Source organism: Balearica regulorum, chromosome Z (assembly GCF_011004875.1).
Source record: "Balearica regulorum gibbericeps isolate bBalReg1 chromosome Z, bBalReg1.pri, whole genome shotgun sequence".
NCBI lineage: Eukaryota > Metazoa > Chordata > Aves > Gruiformes > Gruidae > Balearica > Balearica regulorum.
Window position 1 is genome coordinate 42,039,197 of NC_046220.1, and position 24,268 is coordinate 42,063,464.

General features: G+C 38.2%; 1 protein-coding gene across 3 annotated transcripts in view; it reads left to right on the top strand.

The window, feature by feature from the left end:
• Nucleotides 1-1,214: 1,214 nt before the first annotated feature.
• TUT7 (terminal uridylyl transferase 7) overlaps nucleotides 1,215-24,268 on the top strand; it is a 33,859-nt gene continuing 10,805 nt past the window's right edge. For all 3 annotated transcript variants that reach the window (XM_075741209.1, XM_075741210.1, XM_075741208.1), the window contains exons 1-20: nucleotides 1,215-1,346; nucleotides 3,391-3,917; nucleotides 8,821-8,996; nucleotides 9,553-9,669; nucleotides 10,706-10,883; nucleotides 11,344-11,432; nucleotides 12,445-12,496; nucleotides 14,249-14,318; nucleotides 15,192-15,318; nucleotides 16,092-16,211; nucleotides 17,398-17,529; nucleotides 18,269-18,449; nucleotides 18,798-19,945; nucleotides 20,071-20,221; nucleotides 20,915-21,001; nucleotides 21,869-21,969; nucleotides 22,505-22,562; nucleotides 23,290-23,393; nucleotides 23,877-23,966; nucleotides 24,053-24,166. In XM_075741209.1, coding sequence (XP_075597324.1) covers nucleotides 3,422-3,917; nucleotides 8,821-8,996; nucleotides 9,553-9,669; nucleotides 10,706-10,883; nucleotides 11,344-11,432; nucleotides 12,445-12,496; nucleotides 14,249-14,318; nucleotides 15,192-15,318; nucleotides 16,092-16,211; nucleotides 17,398-17,529; nucleotides 18,269-18,449; nucleotides 18,798-19,945; nucleotides 20,071-20,221; nucleotides 20,915-21,001; nucleotides 21,869-21,969; nucleotides 22,505-22,562; nucleotides 23,290-23,393; nucleotides 23,877-23,966; nucleotides 24,053-24,166 — 3,591 coding nt within the window. In that variant the 5' untranslated portion in view covers nucleotides 1,215-1,346; nucleotides 3,391-3,421. The remainder of the gene's footprint in view (nucleotides 1,347-3,390; nucleotides 3,918-8,820; nucleotides 8,997-9,552; nucleotides 9,670-10,705; nucleotides 10,884-11,343; nucleotides 11,433-12,444; nucleotides 12,497-14,248; nucleotides 14,319-15,191; nucleotides 15,319-16,091; nucleotides 16,212-17,397; nucleotides 17,530-18,268; nucleotides 18,450-18,797; nucleotides 19,946-20,070; nucleotides 20,222-20,914; nucleotides 21,002-21,868; nucleotides 21,970-22,504; nucleotides 22,563-23,289; nucleotides 23,394-23,876; nucleotides 23,967-24,052; nucleotides 24,167-24,268) is intronic.

Genomic DNA, 24,268 nt, shown 5'->3' on the forward strand with positions numbered 1-24,268 from the left:
CTAGAATTACCTTTCCCCTAGCTTCCCATTTCTTTTGGCAAGTCCAAATGGCTCTTAATGGTTTACTGACTGAACTAGTTAAACTAGTTAACATCAGTTAAACTTCAGCATTTAACAATCACAACCTACTTATCAGACAAAGGTGCATTATTTAGATATTTCTTGTGTGGCCTTAGACCAGCATGGGTAAGGCTGCACAATGGACTTTAGCAGCAACATGACAACTTGATTCGTATCACATTTTACCTTTGATTTTACTGTAACAAAGGGGTCATACGGGGGAAGGCAAAGGTAACTTTCAAGTGCTGATGCAAAGCACTTATCTATAAAGCTATAATGTCCAGTCTTTGAAAGGCACCACAGGTGATTTTGGGAAGTCTCTACTACTTACCTCCCTTCAAAAACTGTATACTTGTACACATTTTGCTAAGGAAGTCTGGATTGGAACAGGAAGGTGAATTCTCATGAGGGCCATCTTGTGAGGTGGCTTAAGAGCAACTCTTTTCCACAAATATGAATGCAAAAGAGGAAGAGACCCTCTTAAAATAGGCAGTAATTAGGTAATGAACAGGGCATGCAGTAACAGGAAGAGTCCGTGAGAGGAAGAGGCTGAGCAAGTGCAAGCAATATTCACAAAATACACAGGTCGCTTAGTTGAGGGAGAAGGGTAATTTAGTGGTAAGGGAAGCAGAACTTTTTCTTCTACAGGAAACCCAGAATGTGTCCACTTCCCCACCTGCCCCAGGTTTTCCCACTTCCTGTAATTTGTATTTGTTGTGAGTAACTTGCTCTGAACATCAGCTGCTTCGACGGGGGTGGTTAGTGTGGTGAGACACGCAGAGCACAGGGAGCGGGCTTTGGTACCCAGCGGCACGGCAACGCCCGCACTTCTCCGACGGACGCGCAAATATGACATTCGGTGATTATTCCACAGTAGTTGCTTATATGGCACTGTTGTTGTGATTGCTCACGCCAATCCACTTAATTACCATTGCATTTCCAGGAAGGTGACCGCAGTGCACGCGATACACCTCTCTAATTTAGCTGCCCGCCACAGAACACCAATTGCCGGGTTGACCCCGCTGCGGGGAAGAGCTTTCCACGCCCACTCGTGGGTCCTGCGTTGGCGGGAGGCCGCTCCCGCCCACAGCCGGGACTAACCCGTAGATCAGGCTCCCGGGCCTGACAGAAACGCCCGCCCCGCCCCCCCCGCCCCGTCGCGTCCGGCGGGGGGCGGAGCCGGGCTGCCGGAAGACCCGCGCGGGTCGGCCGCGCGGAGGGACCGGCGCGGTTTCCGCCGCGGCACAATGGCGGGGCGGCGGTAGGAGACGGGCCGTCGGTGGCCGGTGAGTGCCCTTCTCTCGGCGGGTGGTGCCCGGTGGCCGGGCGAGGCCTTCGCCGGCAGCAGGCGGCGTCCCCCCGGCGTCCTCTTCCAGCCGCACGCTACTGCACCTTCCTCCCTGCCCCCATCCCGGGCCTGGGCCGCGGCCCGCCCGCCCCTTCGCCGGCCTCTCCGCCCACGGGCTGTCCGGCTGAGGCGGCGGGGCAAGGCCGAGCGGTGGGGGGGGGGGGGGGGTGCTGCGCCACAGTCCCCGCCGCTGCCCTGCACCGGCCGCCTGGCTGTCCTCCCGCCTCCGCCAGGCCGCTCCCCGGACCTTCGGTTGTTCGGGGTGGAGGGCCTTCGTCAGCCGGTGGGAGGACTGAAAGGAGAGGGCTGAGGGCTGCTGCGTGGGAGTGAGGGAGCCCTGGCCCACGTAGCGTGTTTACTGCGTGATGGTGATGGAAGCCAGTATCGTAACACCACCTGTGTTGTCCCGTTGGCAACTTGGCTGGCACTGCCTCCCGCTTCTGGCCCCGCAGGGAACCGTGTCCCCAGCTGCGTTGCTGCTGGCCTTGCGGGGCACCTCACCTCCCCCATGTCGGACCAGCACCTCGTGTCGCGATTGGGAGCCAGAGGCGAGTGTAAACTTGGAGTCTCTGCTCCCTTCCAGTGCAGGGAGTGTGTCATCATCCAGCCTGGCGGCTGGGTGTGGGCGTTGCTTCTAGGGATGACTCTAAACTAAGCTGGGTTTGGGTCACTCTGAAATTCAGATTTGACAGCAGTTCCTTTCCTAAAATAGGAAGAAAATTCATTTTGTGCATTTGAAACTTTTCTTTCAGCCCTTAGCTGGAGTAGCTGCATCTCCACAGTTGTACATAACTGGCTATGGATTCTGGTCTTTAGGACAGGAATCTTAGTTGTTTTGCCACTCATGTAAGAGCAAAAAAGCCTCTTCCGCTTAAGAGGGGGATTAAACACTGAAAGCCTGAAGCCTATAGAAAGCAGACACTAAGATGCCTAAGGGTGCCTTTGGGATCTGCAGAACTTTAAAAAAATAAAGAAAATAAAGTACTGTACTCCCATATTAAAGCCAATAAAAGGCATTTCCTGCTCTTTAAGTGCTTCTTGTAAATGCCCTACAGCCTTCTCTGCATCCTTAAGTACATACATATCTTCTGAAAGATAAAATCTTTTTTGTTTGGTTTTATGTGGCTATATTTAAATCATACAATATTCAGTGTCAATGTGACCACTGCTGCTTATGTGTGTTTAGCCAGTCTTTTCCAGGTAACTCCCCCTTTCACAGTCCACAAGGGGTTTGTGCTAACATTGGAGTTATAGCTCCCTGGAAATGTTCTGTGACAAGAACATGGATGTGATAAAGTGGGGAGGGAGGAAGAGAAAATCAGTAGCCCAGGTGTTTTAGAGAATACTAAAATCATATGAAATATGAACGCTTAATACCAGGTAATGTGAGACCTTGAAATCTAGGTAAAATGTGCAGAGTGCAGTAGGAGTGCAGCATTGTTTCTTAATCATTGTATCATATTTGCCTGACAGATAGATTGCTGCTCAATTTCTACATCTCTGTCTCTTCTGATGACAATTTTCATTCATAGCAAGGTGAACACTGTCTACTGTGGGGAAAGGGGATATAGAATGGCTTTTGGGCCATCCTCATTATTGTGTCCTACATATTCTCCATGTTACGAAGTTCCTTTGGTCATTCTTTCAAAGCTTTCCCGTACTGAGCTTGATACTCTGATGTGAACTCTTAAAAGTAGTTATCTGTCCTGAAGGTATCTAGACCGTAATGTCCAAAAAAGCCGTAGGCTGTCTCTGCATTTTGTGAACCACCCATAGGTGTAAGACATTTTAACAGAAGAAACCTAGGTGAGTTTTGAACTGCCTTTTGTTTGGTTGGAGCAAATTTTGCTTTCCACCAAGACTTGCTTACCTTGATGATATTACAGAGCCAGGGCTTTGATTGTTGAGATTTCCATAGCAAATAATCAGTGTTTATCACTTGACTAATGTTATAATACAATTTTGAACTTTTTAATTTCTAGGTGGGAACCACTAAATTGAACAGCAATAACGATGGGAGATGCTGCAAAACCTTGCTTTGCCAAACAAACTAAGGAACAGGGAATTTTACGTCAAGAAGAATTAAAAGGAAGTCCCTTACAGAAAGACTACCGAGTCATGGATGAATATGGAAATGGCCATAGCAATAAAATAGATACCAGCCTGCAAAAGAAAAAGGGAACGCCAGGTCATTACGGAAGCAGTCCCAGGCGAGGGCCACGTAGTGTTTTGAGTAGCCCAAATTCGTTTAAAAACACAACTTACAGTCAAGGGTCGAAGTTAAATGATACCCAAAGAGACCAAATGAAGAAGTGGGTATCTGATGACTACCGTGGTACTTCTGACAGCTGGAGAGAGTACAGATCTGTTGCCTGGATCCCTGTGCATAGCAGGACAAGAAAGGACTCTCTTCGTGAGGTTGAAGGTGCTGGAAACAGAAGTGTAAGACGACAGCTTCAGGAAGACTTAATGAGCGAAGACATGCCAGACATGCAAAAAGGAAACTATGGTAATCAATGTGTTTGTTTTTACATAGCTATCCAGTAAAGTAGCTTTCTGTGAGTGTTACTGAAAAGAAAAATTTCCAGTTAAAGCAAAAAATCAGTTTTGTTCTGTCATATATTGCAAACTATTGACTGTACTGCAGCACTTTAAACAAATTGTTACATCTCATGATACAGAACTTTTTTTATGAATTGTGTTGTCTTTGTAAGTTAGTTTACATGTGGTAGGAGTAAGTAGATTGCAACATCTGTGTAGGGTCCGTGATTGTAGTTTTCCAGGTACAATTTGATTGAACCCATCAAGGCTGATGAAGGATGTTTCTATTAAGTTGATACAGGGTAAGATTTTGGAGCAACTGCTGAGGTCTGTAACAACATATTTGAATTAAGATTGAAAACAACGTCTCGTAGGTGGCGTGATAACTTAATACTAGCAACAGTAATACAGCAATAACACAAAACTAATTCTCTATGCATATTGAACTTCTCTATGGGCAATTGGTACTAATAAGAGTACAAGCCCTAAGTATTGAAATGCAAGGAAGAACAGGCTAAGGGAGAATAAAGTGATCAACATCACGAGATCTTTATTGGAATGTGAGTACCAGAAGGAAGTGTAAGTAGATCAAAGCAGAAGGAGGAAGCTTTAAAGAACATAATTATATAAAATAAGAAAGACTAAGGCACAGTTGAGGTGCTGCTAACATAGAGCAGCTGCCTGTTAACATGAAATCTGTCTTGTTTTAGTTAAGGTGGGGGGGCCAAAGACAGTATTGATCTGCACCCCTAATGAGAAAGAAAGCTATTACTGGTTGATACCAGGAAGTCCAGGAATGAAATGTCCTTTCCCTTGATATCAGCTGTCACTAAAAAGATAAACTGTGAGCAGGTGCCCAGTGCGTCTCATTGTTAGAAATAAGTTGCGCACTTGAGCTCAACCTCAGATGAGGAGAGAGCAGAGTAGAATGCTTTCACAAGTTTGTTCTCAAATTTGCTGGCTCTAATGAACTTTTCTTCTGTGAAACTTCAGGACCTCACTGAAGTAGATTGTTGGAACCACTGGCAATCATACCCGAGAACTTATTCAGGAGAAGTGAGCTACTGGCATATAGGAAAGGGCAAGCATCTCTTAAAACTGGAATTAAAAAAATGGTACGCAACTTTAATCTTGGGAATCCATTCTGGAACAAATAATGTAACCTACTATAAGTATATGAAAGGTTACAAAGAGATGAGTAGCAGTAAACGTGGATTTGTCAAGAAAAAAGTATGCCAAGTCCTTCTAATTTATTTCTTTAAAGTAGTGATCGGTACCTTGTGGACATGGGAGAACCCTAATTCTAGGGTCCTAGCAGGGGGACTGCTAGTACTAGTATCGTAGTACTTTAGATGCTCTTATGTGACAGTCTTGTAAGTAAACTAGAGGAAAATTCTCTAGATTAGATTAATACAAGAGACTTACAGAGCTAATTAGATAAATGTACTCAGAAAATACTTACCAAAGTTTTTGTCAAAATGATAGGAAGCATTGAGCAAGCGTCTGCGAGGATTCTGTTCTGTTCAATGTTTATTACACTATTCTGATGATGAATGAAGACAGCTTACTTACTGTGTGCTTTTAAATTTGAATATGCTGTGGAGCTGGTAGGAACTGAATGCAGAAAAGCAGGAAGGTCAATTAAAATAACTTTGCATAATTGCAGAAATGACCTGCATATAGGATGAAATACAAAAGATGTGCAAATGCCTTTGTTTAAGTAAGAATGTCAACTGTACAAATAAGGGAGGAAAAGTTGTTATAAAGTGGTGTTTTTTCAGAGAAGAATCTGAAATCATAGTCAATCAGAAGATGATCATGAGTAGTCAGTGTCATAGTGTTGTGAGGCATGTTGTGGTTACATGTTGCAGCCTGAAGTACTCCTTTTTCTTCAAGTCTTTGGTAAACTCAGTTACAGCATTCTGTCCAGCATTGGCACCTCACTTGAAAAGAATGAAAACAGTCCAAAGAGCAGCAAGAAGAATGCCAGAGCACATAGAAAACAGAAACTATGCAAACTGTAAACAATCCCCAATCTTTCTGCAAAAGAAAAGGGTAGAGAGGCATGATAAGTCTTCAGCTGTCTAGAAAGGTGTTAAAAAACTGATGTAGTAATCTGGCTTGCATCTTTCCAATAGATGGGACACAAAGCAATGGCCCTAAAACTGAGCAAGGAAGGCTCAGATGAGGAATAAAGTGAAAGTTTCTAATGGTAAAACTAGTGAAGTGCTGGAAAGGTGGTCTGGACGGCTCATGGAGTATGTAACTGAAGGCCTTTTAAGAACAGGTTAGGTGAGCATTGCTCAGGATTGAGAAAATTTGTTTCGTGCTGCTGCGAAGCACAGGCATGGCATAGCTCACCTCTTGAGGTCCCTTCAAAAGCTCTAATTCTATGTCAGGTAGAAAACAGTTACTAGATATGTTTCTTTTAGCATATCCTTTCACTTTAAATATTTTATGCAATTGTCCCTTTCCTTTACCTTTATGCCTTTTTACTGTAGCTCATAAGAAAGTTTACCAAATCTCTAAGGCATTGATTTTTCTGCAGGAGCTTTAACTTTAACTTGCCTTTAGTACTTTATTTAGTCATTAACCTATAATTAGATTGTCACTACTATAACTATCAAATATAAAGTATTTATTTACTTTGTAATTTTTTTAAATTACTTAGTGGTTACAGAAATAATTGATAAGTAGTTGTCACACACTTTCATGTGAAGACATTTATTTAATACATGTTTTTCTCCAAGTTTGGTCTACACTTATCAGTAAAAATTTAGTCAAACAACTGTGTGGCAGGTCTTAGGAGTTTGAGGAGGAGAGTCAGCATGGAAAATGGAAGGGATGTGTAAAGTTTAGAGACTCAGATTTCTGTTCCTGCTCTTTGGAGCTTCCTTTGGAATACTGTCCCTGCAACCTATTAAGCCTTAGTTCTGTTTATTCCAGCATAAACATATGCTGCTGCTGAAAGAAACTGTATTACCATTCTTGTCCTGGTCCTGTTTACAACACTAGCACATGCATGCTGCTTAGAGAATCGAATCAAACAACTGGTTGAAAATACAGAACCAGGTTGTTTCCCTTTTGCCAATTATTAGAGACAAAAATTGTAGTTGCAGGAAAGAAACTTTGTAAATTTATTTGGTAGAGCAGTTGTGTTTTATCTATTTTTTTAATTATTACAAATTAAAACCTTATGCTATGATAAGGGTTTTGGAGTTTAAGGAAATCACATAAACTTTCTCAGAAGTAGGGAACTTTAAAAATTCCATGCATCTGGACATCCTGTATAGCTGTTCAAGTGAAAGGTAAGATGTCATCTAAAGTCATGTGTGAAAATCCAGCCTGTGTATATTCATTCCTGAGATGATTTTTACAGGTATCCTTTGGACCAGTAGCAATTCCTGCTTCAAAATGATGACTAAGTTTGCTTAAAAGTAGAAATGGTATTTACATTAATTTGTTCCAGAACTTTTGCTGTAAACATAACAAGCTTTCTAAGGATGTTTATTCTGCTGGTTTTATACTTTTACCAAGCAATCTGTGCAAATACTTACCAAGTTCATTATTTATTGACTTGCGTAGCCAATAGGGGTTGTTTGGTTTGGTTTTTTTTACTTGTCTCTTTAATAATGTGAAGGCAATACTGATCCATATCCTGGTTTAATTGAAAAGCAGGTGATGTTAATGGGCAGTTATTACTGGTAATAATAAATTGTTGCGTGTCAGCTAAGCCATGGCAGTGTGTCACGGTTTAGCTGGCAGCTAAAACAACCACACAGCTGTTGCCTGCCTGCCTCCCTCCCTCCTTTCCCCCAGTGGGATAGTGAAGAGAATTGAAAGGGAAAAAAAAAAAAAGGATAAAACTCATGGGTTGAAATAAAGCCAGTTTAATAGGACGGGAAAGGAAGATAACAATAATAATGTTATACCATAATAATGGTAAAAGAATATATAAAACAAGTGATGCACAGTACAATTTCTTGCGACCTGAATCTGATGCTCAACTAGTTTCTGAGCTGCCCTACCTCCCAGCCAGCCCCCCCCCCCCCCCCCCCCCAATAATATACAGAACATGGCATCATATGGTATGGAATATCCCTTTGGCCAGTGTGGGTCAGCTGCCCTGGCTGTGCCCCCTCCCGGCTTCTTGGGCACCCCCTGCTTTCTTGTTGGCAGGGCAGTGTGAGAAGCTGCAAAGTCCTTGACTGCTTGGCAACAGCTAAAAACATCAGTGTGTTATCAACATTGTTCTCATCCTAAGTCCAAAACACAGCACTACACCAGCTGCTAGGAAGAAAATTAACTATCCCTGCCAAAACCAGGATACAGTGCTATATCATATATCACATCACAGAGTGGTTTGGGTTGGAATGGACCTCAAAGATCATCTAGTTCCAACCCCCATTATAGTGCTGTGTTATTCTTAGTGATCTGTGGGTCAGTTCACTTTCTAGCTTGTTTGTCTACCTAAGCCTGACCAGATGTCCTGAAATCTTTGGATATATTCTACCTTTTCATTGCAATGACATACAGGTATGTCTCAACTAGGCAGCTAAATCTATTGCATTTAGTTTTAATTTTTTTGTCAGTTTTAGCAAAGCTATCTAAATAAGGTCAGTAACTTCAGTGGGGCAAATTAGTGGTTTTTAGTAGTTCGGAACAGAAGTACTATAAGTTATGACATAAATGTACACTCTTCCTATTATCAGACTTGCACAGAACAGGTTATGAAATCATGCGAGGTAGATGATTTGTATCTTCTTTGACTTGCACATAAGTTGAATGGTAATTTAGGGAAAAAAAGAAACAAAATGCCGTGTGGTACTCTGAAGTTATTTGACATATTTGCTCTCATAACTCTTTATAAGAAATAAAGAAGCTTAGGAAACCCAGAAGATCGAGAAGAACTAGAAAAGATGAGTATGATCAAGATGAAGTGGATGGTCCAGTCATAGATGAATCTGTGCTGTCGGCAAAAGAACTTCTAGGGTTGCAGCAAGCTGAAGAGCGACTGAAGCAAGACTGCATTTATAGACTAAAGAAGGTGCCACTGTCTTTACTTGTATAGTCCTCTCCTAATCTTTTGTCTGTAAATACAATATAGAGGGTGCTCTTTGAGCAATTTCTCCGACTGTAGCTAGAAAGTCTAGTTGTAGAATGGATGTAATGTACAAAAAGGGTGCTGTTAATGAATTCTCAAGAGAAGGCAGGTTATCCTTTGTTTTTTTACTATAATAAATCTTGGTTTGGTAGCAATTTAAGCACAAAGAATGGCTACTCCTTTAGTTCATGAATTAACATGATGCTGGGGCAGTGGACCAGAAAAGTTTTATTGTATGTTTCTTCCGTTAATATATTCTTCCATGGGCATTGGGTATTTTCTGCTGTAAATGACAAGGTGTTGGGCTTGATTGACCTAGTATCACCATTCTTGTGGCAATATATTTGATATCCAAGCTTTTGGTAAAGATGGAGTTAGGAAAGCTAAATTGAGTGTTTCTGGATTTTAGAGTTACAGTCATTCAACTTAGAAAGAGTATTGAATGAAATGAAGGTAATATCTTTCTATATTTTAGGGTTTTTTACTATCTTTATTTTAGCAACCTCGAAGCTGCCCGTCAGCAAAATACACCTGCACATTGTGTGATGTTTTGATTGAGTCGGTGGCTTTTGCTCATAAGCATATTAAAGAGAAAAGACACAAGAAAAGCCTAAAGGTGAGTTAAGGACAAGAAAAAGTATAAAATGCAGATATATGAAACTGTCCTCACCCTACTATGAAACTGCACTGCTTCTAAAATCATTCTGCTTTTTTTTTTTTTTTAACCATGTTTAAATCTTCTTAAAAACTATTACTTAGTGATACTGGCAAAAAGACTAAACTTGGGACCTGGACTTTGCTTCTGCCCTCAGCTTTGGAGTTTAATTTGTACTTTTTCATGCCTATTATTAAAACAAGTCCTCATTCACAGTATAATTCAGTAATATTTTGTTACTGGTGATTGAAATATAATAAAAAAGCTGTACCAACTGACTCTGCTGGTTTGCTGTTCTATAATTCTTCTTGTAGACTAGTTATGTGTATTCTTCTTAGTATACATTTCACAGTGTATGTATATAATATGTACAGTGGCATATTTCAACAATGAAGAGTTTTGATCAAGTCCAAAGCAATGAGGAGTAGCAGTAAGGAAATATAGTTGGTATGGCAGAATTAGAAATTGTAACTGATAGATCAGGGTGAAGATTTCAATTCAATAGTACTGTAAAAATTAAGAACTTGTGGAGTATTACAGACTTGTTTATATGTAAAGGAAATAGGTTGGTTTTGAACATAAACATTAAAATAACTTCCAGCATAATCTCAATTTTACTTTCTATTTTTTTAATTAAATATCTTCTGTTCCTTCTACTTTCTCAGCTTGAAGTGGACAAAAAATGTCTGCTGCAGGTTTCCTATTTTTACTCTTTAATTCCTATCCTTTCCCACCTTATAGGTGATGGAAGAATTGGTGACATGTTTTTTAATGTTCCAAATACATGTGTATATTACCTCTGCACATTACTGAAGCCTCCTAGAATATCTAATTCTCTATACGTGTCACAGTTTCTCTCTTGATGTTCTTGCTTCCAGTCACCTCCATTATCTGGATACCTGTGGTGGTGTTACTTGGGATGAGTTGCAGGCATTCATTCTAGCATGTTAAGCAACTCAAGAAAATCATTAAAACATCAGTCTTATTATCTTTAAAGGAGAAGCAAGAAGAACAGATGCTGACTGCTCTGCCTCCTCCAACGCCTTCCCAGATACAAGCTATTGGTGTTGCTATTGAAAATGTAGTGCAGGAGTTTGGCTTAAATAATGAAGATGTAGAAGAAAGGCTCAACATTAAAACAGTGATGGAAAACTTACTGTGTCAAAAGCTGCCAGGTATTATTTGCAATTTGTTTTAAATGCTAGATATGCCAACGTGGGGAAAACAGACAAAAAATCTCAAACTAGCTCATAAAGTGAAAACTTAATTAAAAACCTTGGCTAGCTAAATTGTAAAATAACATACTTAGTTACTAGTTTGTTGAACAACATGATGTGGCAGTATAACCCTGTATCAGAATCAGATTACAATGGTGCTCATCATGAGCACCAAACAGACCTGTAGTAAAAAGTGAAGATGAACAAGACCTGGGGAGTACTTGACTTTTGTTATAAGCCTTTACTAGCAACAGCATGAAAGGCAGGATTTACTAACACAGTTATATGCTGTTGGAAAACCCTTCTCATTTCCTGCAGCTATCAAAACTAGATGTAGGTTTAAGATACAATGATGTAAAGTAGCTACAGACTTAGAATTAGGTATAGCGTAAATGCAGTGTAATTCTTTTTGTTGCAGAGTGCTCATTAAGATTGTATGGCTCCTCCTATAGCAGATTTGGTTTCAAAACTTCAGACATAAACATAGATATCCAGTTTCCTGACAATGTAAGTAAGACCATTTTATTAAGTATGTGTAAGTGGTTTTGAATGTTTGTACTTTTATGTAGATTATCTTTTAAATATAACTTAGTGTGGTATTAGCACTTTTTATGAAAATGCATTGGGTGAAACACAGCTATCACATTTAAATGGTCTTAAAATAACATTCCTTGCTTCACACACCAATAATGGTCAGGTAGTATAATGTAGCTTTGTGTTTTATTGAATCTTCCTTCTGAAAAACTGAAAACAATTAAAACATATATACTCCTTGCAGTCCTATGAGACAGATCATTATTTATCTTCTGTTACAGCTGGATTAAATGGCACTTCCATGATCTTGTTTCTGTACTGATATATACAGATCAGACTGTTTGCTACATTATTTTTGAGCCATGAAACCATCTTATGTCATTTATACGTGAAGTAATTTAAAGTCTTAATTTGTCATGCTAGTTGTTTTTGCACATCTTTATGCTTGAACATTGAAAAGAATTCAAGGACTGTGAAAAGCTTTTGATTCCATTTTTAAACTTATTTCTACTGTAGTTGATTTGGCAGTCTCATAGTTAAAACTTAGCATTTCCTCTAAGAAATAAAGATGGAAATACTGTAGGGAAGAAGAATGATCCACGTTCATAAAGTGCATATAATTTAAAAAGCTATGATTCCAGTCTTTGATGTGATGTAGATCTACTATGTCAGAAGGCAATCATATTTAAGCACACTGAAATAGTATTCCTGTTGGTGGGGGGTTTTTCCTACAACCAAGTCTTTGATAGAGGTAAAAATAACTTTACTTGCAATTACTCTAGGATGATTTTTTTCCTTCAAAATATTTGAAGGCCAAGGACATAGAGAAGTTTTTTCTTAGTTGCTGTTATTTTATTTCCTTCTTCCTACCCTCTCTGGAAGAAAGACGGAAGTGGTGTAGGGGTGATGTTTTAAATTTTTTTTAAGTTGTGGGAAATCACCTTTTTGACATCTATAAAAACAGCTTTATTACTCTTATTGACAGATGACGCAACCAGATGTTCTCTTACTTGTGCAAGAAAGTCTCCAGAACAGTGGTAAGAAAAAAATTGCCTTCTCAATTCCATTAAATTGTTACTGCTTAGTATTGTTGAATTCCACCACTCTTGAACAGATAGACCACATGCTATTCTTTTTTTTTAGAAAGAAGTGAGAATGAAAAATACTGCAGGAAATAATTTATTGGCAGAACTAACTTTGGTTTGGTATTCAGTTTTATGACTATTGAATTGCATTATTTGTGTTGATATTAGCAATTCCCAGTGAGAGGTTTTCTGCATTATAAGTGAAGATGTCATTAAACTTAAGGTATACTGTGCTGCCTCTTTCCCCAGACTGCGCTATTAGCCATGTATAGTACAGAAAGTAGCCTGAGCTCTTCTATCATGATGAGAAACTTGGTAATGTACTTTCAGATTATGGTCTTTTTTCCTGTAATTATGTGCACATGCCTGTTAGCGCAGTGAGTCCACATACAAATGACTGCATACAGACACATGTTTTTTTTCAGGTAATGAATACAACTCTATGCACTAATACAGGCAAGTAAAGTTTAAGATCTTAAAGAAATACACTTACTCAACCAGTTCCAGTATATGCAGGCAAAAAAATTAAAAGATGGGAAAGAAACTGTCTTTTTAAATGCAGATTGCAAAAAGTAGTTTTTCTACTTTCTTGCCTTGCTTTATGCCCATAGTTGGGAAATCAGACCATATGGTTCCAAACACGTGTATTAAACATGCATATATTTACTGACCTAGATTTTTCTCATTGCCACCCCCATTATATATGCATCTCCTTGTCTATTCAAATGACCATTATAGTCTTTGAGAATGGAGTTATTGTTCTGCCAGACTGGAGGAATGAAGACCCAGATCCCATAAGAAGTTAGGATCTCTAATGTGTTTTGAAAGCAAGCAATATTTGCATTAACATCTTGTGCAAACCCTTTTTCTGTGACTCAGAAGATACAGAGGCAGAGCATTTGAGGTACCAGTGGCAAAAGCAAGATGTTTTTCAAAGAAGTCAGGTGTCCAAATGGCTACGTAACATCAAGAAGACCTTGTCATTTCAGAATTTCTGAATTCGGTATCTAAAATTGTTTCATAGTTTCCCCTCTACCTAGCCCAGTGAAACAGTGAGGCATCAAAAAATAAGCCCAGTTTAGATCAATAAGCTCCACTTGGAGCAAGGACTGCTGCGGCATCTGTACTTTTTTAGTGTTAAGATAAAAATGTAGATGAATTGTATTTGGAAATCTGTATAAAGAATAAGAGGAAAAAATAAAAAATTAAGCATAGCAAGAAGACATTACATCATGTCAATAAGCCTCTTCTAAACTTACGTAGAGCATTTCTAGATTACCAGGGAAAATAAACTTGGATATTTTCTTTCTGTCTAGTATTGACATAGTGCTCTGTTTTTTCGTCTTTCACACTAACATTATTTTACAGATGTCATTGGTCTGTCTGTATGCCTGGATTATTGAAGCCAACACTTAACCAGAGTATACCTGTTTAATTATACCTACTGCGTATATGAATTTTGAAAAGTTCCTTGTTTAATAGTGCTTACCATAGAGTATAGACAATATTCTTCCCATCACATAGGAAAAACTTGCTTTAAGAGTGACACAATCTATTAGATGTACTGAGTTATTTGTCTCAAAATTAGTCTTTTTATTACAAAGTTGAAGTTCTAGCTGTACTCCTCTAGTTGCATGCAGTTCAGCATTCTTTTTGTCAACATTGTGTTTAATGTGGCTTCTTTTTCTTTCTCCCCCAACCTAGAATCTTTTACGGAAGTTGATGCAGATTTCCATGCTAGAATACCAGTGGTGGTGTGCAGAGAAAAGCAAAGGTCTCGGTTGTCACTTTGTGTGTTCTAATAGTATATAGCAATGTAAATTATATGTACCAACATCTGAAAAATGACGTTTCTGTACTAAATTATTACAGTTCCATGGATCTTGAAACACAAACTAACACTCATGGGCAAGTCATTCCTAGCCTAGAATAAGAGGGTAAGGGTTGTTCTGTCCTCAGCTGTGTATTTCCCAATCCCTTCAACCATTATGGCATCCAGCATGTACCCTTACCCTTCCATTTGGGATAACTGCTTAAGCAGAAACTTTCCTTCCTTATAGGTAATGTAGATACCATATTAAATTATGGATTTCTGTAAGGGCAAGATCAGCTTGCTTAAGTTCACTAATATTTTGAGAACAAGTGAAAGACATTTTATTTTGCCCATTTAATGGATATCACTTAAGATTCATGAAACATTCTATAAACAGCTACTGATACAGAAATACTACCAGTTGTTTGCTGCTACCTTGATCTTTCACGGTTTGAAAATGTTTCCAGAGCACAATAAACAACATAGAAACTGTTTACTGATGGGTTTGGTATGGGAAGATCTTTTGGACTGATGAAGGAAATGAGTAGTATAACTATTTTAGTTCAGTGAATTAATGTCATTAGAAACAAATACTTAAATTTGAATTGTATTTAAAAAGATGTTTACAGAAAATTATACTGCATATATCTTCAATCAAACCATAAAGCAAATTGATTTTCCATGCTTCTTTTAATGTAGATACAGTATCTTTCAGAGGCTGTTAAGTCTTTCCTTACAGCCTTCTGCTACACTGTTTTGTGAGCTGTCTTCTGAACTACATTGGTTCTTAGAAAACCTCCAAAATCTTTTGCTTTGTTTCTTTTTGGGTTTTAGTGGCCTTATTTGTAAAGTGAGTGCAGGAAATGAGAATGCTTGTCTGACAACAAACCATTTGGCTGCACTTGGAAAACTGGAACCTACTGTAGTACCTTTAGTGATTGCCTTCAGGTACTGGGCAAAGGTAAGAGTCATTTGTATTCCCCCATCTTTGAATAAATATTGAATGAACATTGATATTATGCTGGTAAAACTGTAAGTATGGTTTAGAAAACAGTTGTTGAAACTGTCTTTAGAAAAAGAGTTGGGAAAAGGATTTTTGTTTATAAATTGTACATTTTATAAATGATATAACTATCATTTGTATGTTATAATGTTCCACTAAATTTCAAAAGTGGAATTTTAAGCTTCAGCCAGTGGCATGCAGACTGTAAGTACCCTGCTCTGTTACCAAAGAAGTCATATATATATATGTGTGTGTGTATATATATATGTATATAAAATTGAATTACCCATTTCCCATAAATGTAACACATCATGAAAAAAATGAAAGGAGAAAGCTGCTTGTTTCCATATGTAGATGAAAACTTTCTTGTGAATTAAAATAACTTGTTCCAAAACTTTGCGTGCTGCAACTAAAACATGATTCAAGAAAAAGATTGAAAAACTTTTGACTTGTATTATATCTATGTAAAATGGGTCTTCATTTTTGCAAATGTGCTGTATGCTGTCTGTTTTGCCAGTCTGCATCCTATGGTTCTTATACTGAAAATATTATGGTAATAACATGATTCCAGTAACTATGCAGGCCTTGAAAACAAAGTCCATCTCATAAGAGCTCAAAGATGTCTGAGTTTCTGTCAGTATTTAATGTGACAGACTTCTGAACAGTAATTTAAAGAATATTTTTCATGATACAACTGGAAATCTTAATGACTGCAGAATTTATTTTTACAGTTGTGCTGTGTTGATCATCCTGAAGAGGGAGGCTTGGCACCTTATGTGTTCGCTTTAATGGTTATTTTCTTTCTACAACAGAGGAAAGAGCCTTGTCTACCTGTCTATTTGGGATCATGGGTATGTGCACTAATACACTGAATACAGAATCACACAGACTGGTAGGGGTTGGAAGGGGCCTCTGGAGATCATGTAGTCCAACCCCCTTGCTAGAGCAGGATCACCTACAGCAGGTTGCACAGGATCATGTCCAGGTGGGTTTTGAGTATCTCCAGAGAAGGAGACTCCGCAACCTCTCTGGGCAGCCTCTTCCAGTGCTCTGGCACCCTCAAAGTGAAGAATTTTTTTTCTCATGTTAATGTGGAACTTCCTGTGTTCCAGTTTGTGCCCATTGCCCCTTGTCCTGTCACTGGGCACCATTGAAAAGAGTCTGGCCCCATCCTTTTTACATCCACTCTTTAGATCTTTATAAGCATTGATGAGATCCCCTCTCAGTCTTCTCTTCTCCAGACTAAACAGACCCAGCTCTCTCAGCCTTTCCTCCTACGAGAGATGCTCCAGTCCCTTAATCATCCTTGTAGCCCTCCCCTGGACTCTCTCCAGTAGTTCCCTGTCTTTCTTGAACTGGGGAGCCCAGACCTGGACACAGAACTCCAGATGTGGCCTCACCAGGGCAGAGTAGAGGGGGAGGAGAACCTCCCTCGACCTGCTGGCCACGCTCTTCTTAATGCACCCCAGGATACCATTGGCCTTCTTGGCCACGAGGGCACATTGGTGGCTCGTGGAGAGCTTGTTGTCCAGCAGGACTCCCAGGTCCTTCTCTGCAGAGGCGCTTCCCAGCAGGTCAACCCCTAACCGGTAGTTAATTGAGTATGAATGAGAGGACCAATTACTTGTGGTGGTATGTAACCTGTCAGCTTCTATATAACCTATAGCTTCTTGCTATTCTTAGCAAGCTATATGCAGCCATTTCTGCAGGAATTCAGAAGGAATGTGAATTCAGCCAGGCTTAGACCTAACCTTTGTATGCTTGGCCATCTAATTAAAAAATACATATTTATGCCTGTGTAATGTGCAAAGACAAGGTTCTCTGACATATGGATACCTTTCCAAAAGCACTGAACTCGTGAGAACTTCTTGTAGAAAACTATAAGGAGAAGAGGGATGCAGATTGGGGCATATTCTAGGCCTGAAACAGCTGTTTTTAAACTTTGTTCTGTTTTATTTTGGCCTTCTACCAGGTGCAGTGGAAGATTTAAAGTTCACATGATGGTTAGCTGTATGTTTCTTTTTCTGTTTCCTTTAGATTGGAGGATTCTCATTCAACAAATTAACTCATTTTCATCTGAAAGAAGTTGAGAATGATACTGTGGTTTGGGAGCATAACCCCATTGATGATTCTGATTTGTCACAAGAAACTTCCCCTAGAAGGGGCAAGGTCTGAACCATTTAATTTACTTCTGTGGTAGTCTAGCAGTCATTGCTGTTCTTGAAAAAAGAACCATCTTCTAATTTTGTTTTGTATTTATGTTGCAAAACCACAAGCTGAACTAAGATGACAAGACTGCTTGATGTAAGGCTTCCTATGCTTACATCTTGTTGCTAAGAAGGTATCAGGAAACTAGGAGTTATTTCAAATTCTTTGATATGACCCTGGATTTTAATTGGTCAGAGGAGAACCTAGTTTATAGAGCCGAAGTAATTTTATCTCAGCATTAGGTTAAGCATATGAAAAATATTTCCTCTTAGCTTTGAACTGTTTTTACAAATTACTTATTTTATAACACCTTTGCAAGAAACAGTACCACTATACAACTGCATGTTATGACAGTTAACAATACGACTTAGGCTTTGCTAAAAAATAGGCTGTATAATCTATTCTGTCCAGTTAGATTAGATGTGGTATTTTCTTGAAAAATTATAAATTATGGCATAAACAAATAATCAATTGTTATTAATCATTGATGCTATTCTTTACCATTGATGCAGTCTTTAATTTTGAAGTTTTATAATCTGAGTTTATACTGTCTCTTCCATTTTTTTAATTGCAGGAGTATAGGAGCAACTATAAATTTTGTAATACTACATTGTAATATTACAGATGCAATAGAAGGAAGTGTAACAGCTAAACACCTGTGCATTAAATATTATTTAAGCTTTTCTTCTGTAATTGACAGGTTCCCTTAGTATTTGGCTCAGGACAGCAGTGTTCAGCACCTGCTGGTCAGCTCTGGGTAGAACTGCTTCGTTTCTATGCCTTGGAGTTCAATATGGCTGATTTGGTTATTAGCATACGAGTCAAAGAAACAGTGTCTCGTGAATCAAAGGACTGGCCTAAAAAGCGCATTGCTGTGGAAGGTATCAACAAACTTCAAAGAACTGTTACTTTAATTTTCTAGGGCACTGTCTTGGCTTTTGATACTTAGAATTTTTCAATATTGGACTGTTATTCCCAATAATACAGTAGAATATGTTTTGGAAAAAAATTAATTTAAGTAATATTTCTCTTGGGTATTTTTTCAACATTATCAAAAGTAACTCAGTGGACTTAAAAATTGTCTTCAGCACAATTCATAGATCTTATGTCCCTACACAATGTTTTAGAGTAGCAGTAGTATATTCAAATTTTGTAAGGATGTAAGTGTATTCTTTTAAAAAAAAAAAAATTAACCCCTGCACTACTGGCTCACTTCTTCTTTCTACTAGACCCATATTCGGTCAAAAGGAATGTGGCAAGAACTCTGAACAGCCAGCTAGTATATGAGTATATTCTTCACTGCCTGAGAGCAACTTACAAGTATTTTGCCTTGCCTCCCAAAAAAAGTGCAAAACTGAGCAAAAAATCCTCTCAAAATGCCACTGAGGAGAAATCTCAAATGCTGGACCATGGAAAAGATGCTATAAAGCATGAAAATCCTGAGTTGCAAAGCTTGGATTTTAGAACAAACACAGCAGTAGTGGAAGATTGCGTAACAGAGACTACAGGTATGCCCCAGGCACATCAAAGTGATCCTTCAAAACTGTGTGATGGCTCAGAAAGTTTCACAGAAGAAGAACTGGCTGATGATCTAAGTCATTTGGGAATTGGCCATGAAGATTCAGACTGTATAATTGAGGAAGTTATTTCTGGAGATAATGAGGATTTTAAACCAAGTTGTGAAGAGACAGAGAGTGGAAATGAAGACGAAGAGGAGGAGGAAGAAGAGGAAGAACATGAACAACAACAAAGAAGATGGAATAATATCTTGACTACTGAGCAGGGGACAGATGAAGACAGTGATAGTGGAGATCTCCCTGTGACAGTGAATGAGCACGATATAGAGACATGTAGTACTTCGGACTTGGAAGGTTTTCAAAATACTGCACTTACAGAGAGTGATGAGTTTGGCTTAGAGTGTAGTGGTGTAATGGATGACAAGATTGACATTGATGAGGAGAGTACTGAAGGTACTGATGAACTGGATGAATCTCCCAAAAAATTCATACGTTCAGCACAGACCCAGATATCCCAAATTATTAACTCGGATGATGAGGAGGAAGAGGAGGAAGAACCAAGTCTTCCAAACCAGAGAGAGTGTGGTGTTGTCATAAGAGCTGGACATGAACTGGATAACACATATACTGGATCTGGAGATGATGATGCACTGTCGGAGGAAGAAGAAGATTTTTCCATCCCCAATAAATATGAGAACAAACATTTTGAAGAAAATGTGGATGGACCTCTGGGGATCAATTTTAGTGAAGAGGATCTTACTGAGAAGGGAAGGCTATTTGAAGAGAACACAGCAATAGAACAGTGTTTAGAATCTGAACTTTTTTATGAATTCAGTAAACCAGCTTTTACAAAGGGCAAGGTAAGCAAGCTGTATCAGAACGTAAACATTTTGCTTATGTTCTATTATCAGTTATATGAAAGTGTTGCTCAAATTCATTAAAGTATTACAGTTTTTAAAATCAATCTTGCTTTCTGTTCATGCAGTCTCCTACAGTAGTATGTAGCTTGTGCAAACGGGAAGGTCACTTAAAGAAGGATTGTCCAGAAGACTTCAAGAAAATTGAGCTTGACCCACTGCCAGTGTTGACACCTAAATTTTCAGTTATTCTAGATCAAGTTTGTGTTCAATGTTACCGTAAGTTTTTTCCTTTGAATATTCGTTGTGCAGTAGAAAAAGAATTGCAAAAAACAATGAAATAACCACAGGCTAATGGTGTTATAAAGGGGGCCTAGTTGATTTGCTACACTGCATCCAACTCTTAGATACAGTTCTAAGATTTGTAAGGGCTTGAATAGGGCTACTGAGTAGTTTGTATTTAGACAAATATAAAATGTTTAGGTTTATCTTCCACACACTGGCTGGCTGATTACTTACTTAGACATCTTAATATAATTTCTAAGAATTTAATTTTGGGTGGGAGTTTTGACTGATGTTTTTGGATTTCTGTCTACATTGAATTTTGTTACTGTTCCGTAACTTGTGGTTTTTAGTAAAGACTTCAGTGTTCTAGCAAAAAATGGAGTCAAAATACTGTTTTGTAACACTTCTCCACTTTTGTTCTTTTCAGAGTGACCCAACTTTCCTCCTTTCTCTCTCGCCATTTCTGACCAGACAAAATGCATTATTTGTCTAATTAATGTTTTTCTTTGAACAGGTATTTCTCTTCTACTTCATCCTTGCTTTCTTTTCTTCACATGTGAATCTTCTCTTGCTTTTTCTCTCCCCCGTACCCCTGCTGTAAAACCCACACTTTTTTTGTTTGCATCTTTGCTATTGACCTTTTCTACAGATCAGTTTGCTTAAATTTTTTAATTTTTTTTTTTAAAGACGATTTTGCTCCAAGCATTGTAGAGGATCAGGCTCGGGAGCACATAAGACAAAACTTGGAAAACTTCATTAGACAGGATTTCCCAGGTAATTAGGCAGTTCTAGCTTTATATTTATACATTGGCATGTCCATACTTCAGTGTTTTCCAAGAAAACATATCAGTGTTATAAACACTTTAGTTTTGAACAGTTAACCTATATTGTTGCTTGGCATTGCTATACCTCATTACATTAACTTCTGTTTTAAGTCTTTAAGGGTTTGGTTTAGGTCTTTTTTGACTTAGTCATGTATACAACACATTTTTACAAAGGAACAATGGCAAGTTAAGGATAAAACAATGCAAGCAGTAGTGGAACAGTTTTATAATTGTTATTTTGGTCTTATTCATTAGCCAGACTTCTTGTTGTATCTGCTATTACAAACAACAAGCTTTTTGTAGTCCTTCTTACTCAAGCTTATTGGTTTTGGAATATTTAAACAGGCACATCATCTGACCCATCTGCAGAACCTAGCTTTTTTAAATTTTTTGTTTGTTTATTTCTGGAGTTCTTACCTGTAACACCAGGACATCAGTTCATAGTCTTTTAAAATCAGCAAAAGATTTTCTGACTGGAGTCTGGTATGTGGACAGATGTGCCCCTTATCCTGAAGATCTCTGTAGAGAGCAGTCTTCTTTTTTTTTTTAAGATGAGATTTCAGCTCAGACTTACATGCTGATGATTTAATTATTGGAAAACCTAACTTGTTTCTGGATCTGTCAGACTGCTCATTTGAACCAAGAAGAGCAGAGATTCTTTCCACATTAGCAAAGTTGATAAGAAAATAAGTTTTGATGTACCATAGAAGGATAGTAATGTTTTCATGCCTGTATTAAGACATGCAGTGGTTTGAAACTATATACAGTTTGAGATTCTGTGTCGATAAGTGGTTATAACCCATCACATCTCTTACAGGAACGAAACTGAATTTGTTTGGGTCATCAAAAAATGGCTTTGGCTTCAAACAAAGTGACCTTGATATCTGTATGACAATGGATGGGCTGGAAACTGCTGAGGTAGTTTGAAAAGTTGTTGGGATTTTTTAATAAATGCAAAATTTTATGGTCGTACTATGTATATAGTGTAACAAATTATTTTATAAAAGCTTTTCAGATTAGAAGAAAACACAAATAGGTGCCACAAAAGCAGATTATTTTAGCGAGGTTTGCTGTTGCTCTAGGCATGAGTTTAAGAACTACTCTCAGTAGTCAGTTTTCTTCTGAATTCTGTACTACCATTACTTCTAGTGTTAACTGTGCAGATAGATAACATGTTTTGTAGCATAAACAGCTAGGAATGGGAGACAGTGGAAAAGGACATCAATCTCCTTTCATGCCTAATGTAAACATTTTAAAACCTCATATTAAGATACTATCTAGTGTTGACTAGTGTTTACAAGTGCTATTTTGAAACAATCTGTGGTATTCACATAATTCTGTATAATATGAAACTGAATTATACAGCATTAAGCTTAATGGTAAGTAATAAAATGTTTGTCTAAAACACTTGTAGCAGATACAGCTTTCAACTTTTTTTTTCTTAATGTCTTAGGGACTTGATTGCATCAGAATCATTGAAGATTTAGCAAAAGTTCTCAAGAAACAGTCAGGTAACTTTCTCAAAAATTGAATAAGTGGTTCTGTTTGTGACTTCAGTTGCTGTAATGAGAATGTTCTGGCGCGCTGTAGGTGAAAATCATTAAGATAAAACTATACCAAAGAGCTTAATGTTAGTATGAGTGAGGTTATATGTTGTGAACATTTGGATTTGTTTTTGTTTGCATATGGAGGTCTATGAGGTTATAATGTTACAGGCCCACATCTGAATTGGACAGATAGTATATTTATAACATACATGCATCAGAACAAACTGTAAATTAAAGCTTGTGTCTTCAAGTTAGTAGTTATGTTGTATTTGTATGTTCAGTGCCTAGTAAATTAATAGTAAAAGATAGGCTGATACAAGTTTGCAGTGGGAATTCTGTTCCTTCTACAAGAAATTACAATTTTGTAGTGCTTATTTTGGTGTATGTCATGAATTTAATATAACTGCAGTTAACTATCAATGATCTCTTAAGCTGATTTTTCTGTAACATTTAGACTGATCTTTTTTTTATTGTGGGGGCTAAACGTATATTTGTATATAGTATATGTATCATATTCATAATGTTTGACAAATGCCTAAAATAAATACTAAAATGTAACTAAAATACAATTTTGGTATCAGCTAAGATTTTATTTTGTAGCCTTTTTACTACAGTTTGGAGTTATTTGTAGAGCATTTGATACTGTTACGACTGTATTGCAGTCATTCAGTAATTAAACATTTCATCCTAGGTTTAAGAAATGTCTTGCCTATAACAACTGCTAAAGTCCCAATTGTCAAATTTTTCCATGTCAGAAGTGGTCTTGAAGTAGACATCAGTTTATATAATACTCTGGTAAGGTTATCTCCTTTTCTATTTTTTAACAGAAAAATGCTTCTTGAGATTGAAGTGATTGTTTGCTGAGGTTCAGTAAACAACTGTTTCCAATTGCCTATTGCAGTTTTAGATTTCCAAACAACCACATGGGTCAGTTGATAGCTCTCACATTTCTGGGCTGAAATCTTAGTTCAAGAACTTACCTTCTACCGAATATTTTGAAAATGCAGTAGTAGATTAATGCTTCCCTTTCTGAAGTACTGTTCTGTGAATGCTGCTTTGTACCACTTCTGCACAGATTAAAAGGATGTTGATAAGCTTTTTAGCAGAGCAGGTGATAACCTCGTTGTTGAATGCTTCCTTTCTCACTACACATTCTACTATGCAGGGCTTCACATCTGCATTTCTTGAGCACACAACTTAGGAGGTTTTGGTTTTCATGTTTTCAGCTTATTTCTTCAGACCTCCTGTATTTTCTATATGACTTTCTTATTTTTATAGGCCTTGCATAACACAAGACTCCTGTCATCATATGCAGCCATTGATCCTAGAGTAAAATATCTGTGTTACACAATGAAAGTCTTTACAAAGGTAAGTATATTTCAGACATTCTAGGATTTGTGCCTGCAGTGATAGATGATAACCATAAAAGATACAAATTGTGTTTATTTTTCTAGATATGTGACATTGGAGATGCATCTCGAGGTAGCCTCTCTTCTTATGCATATACTCTTATGGTGCTTTATTTTCTTCAGCAGAGAAATCCACCCGTCATCCCTGTTCTTCAAGAGGTACAGTATATCAAGACAGAAACGAGTATCTGTATACAGTATTGACCAGAACAATGTCAGTGCTGAATCTGAAGGGCTCTTTTAATGAGTTTAATATTATGC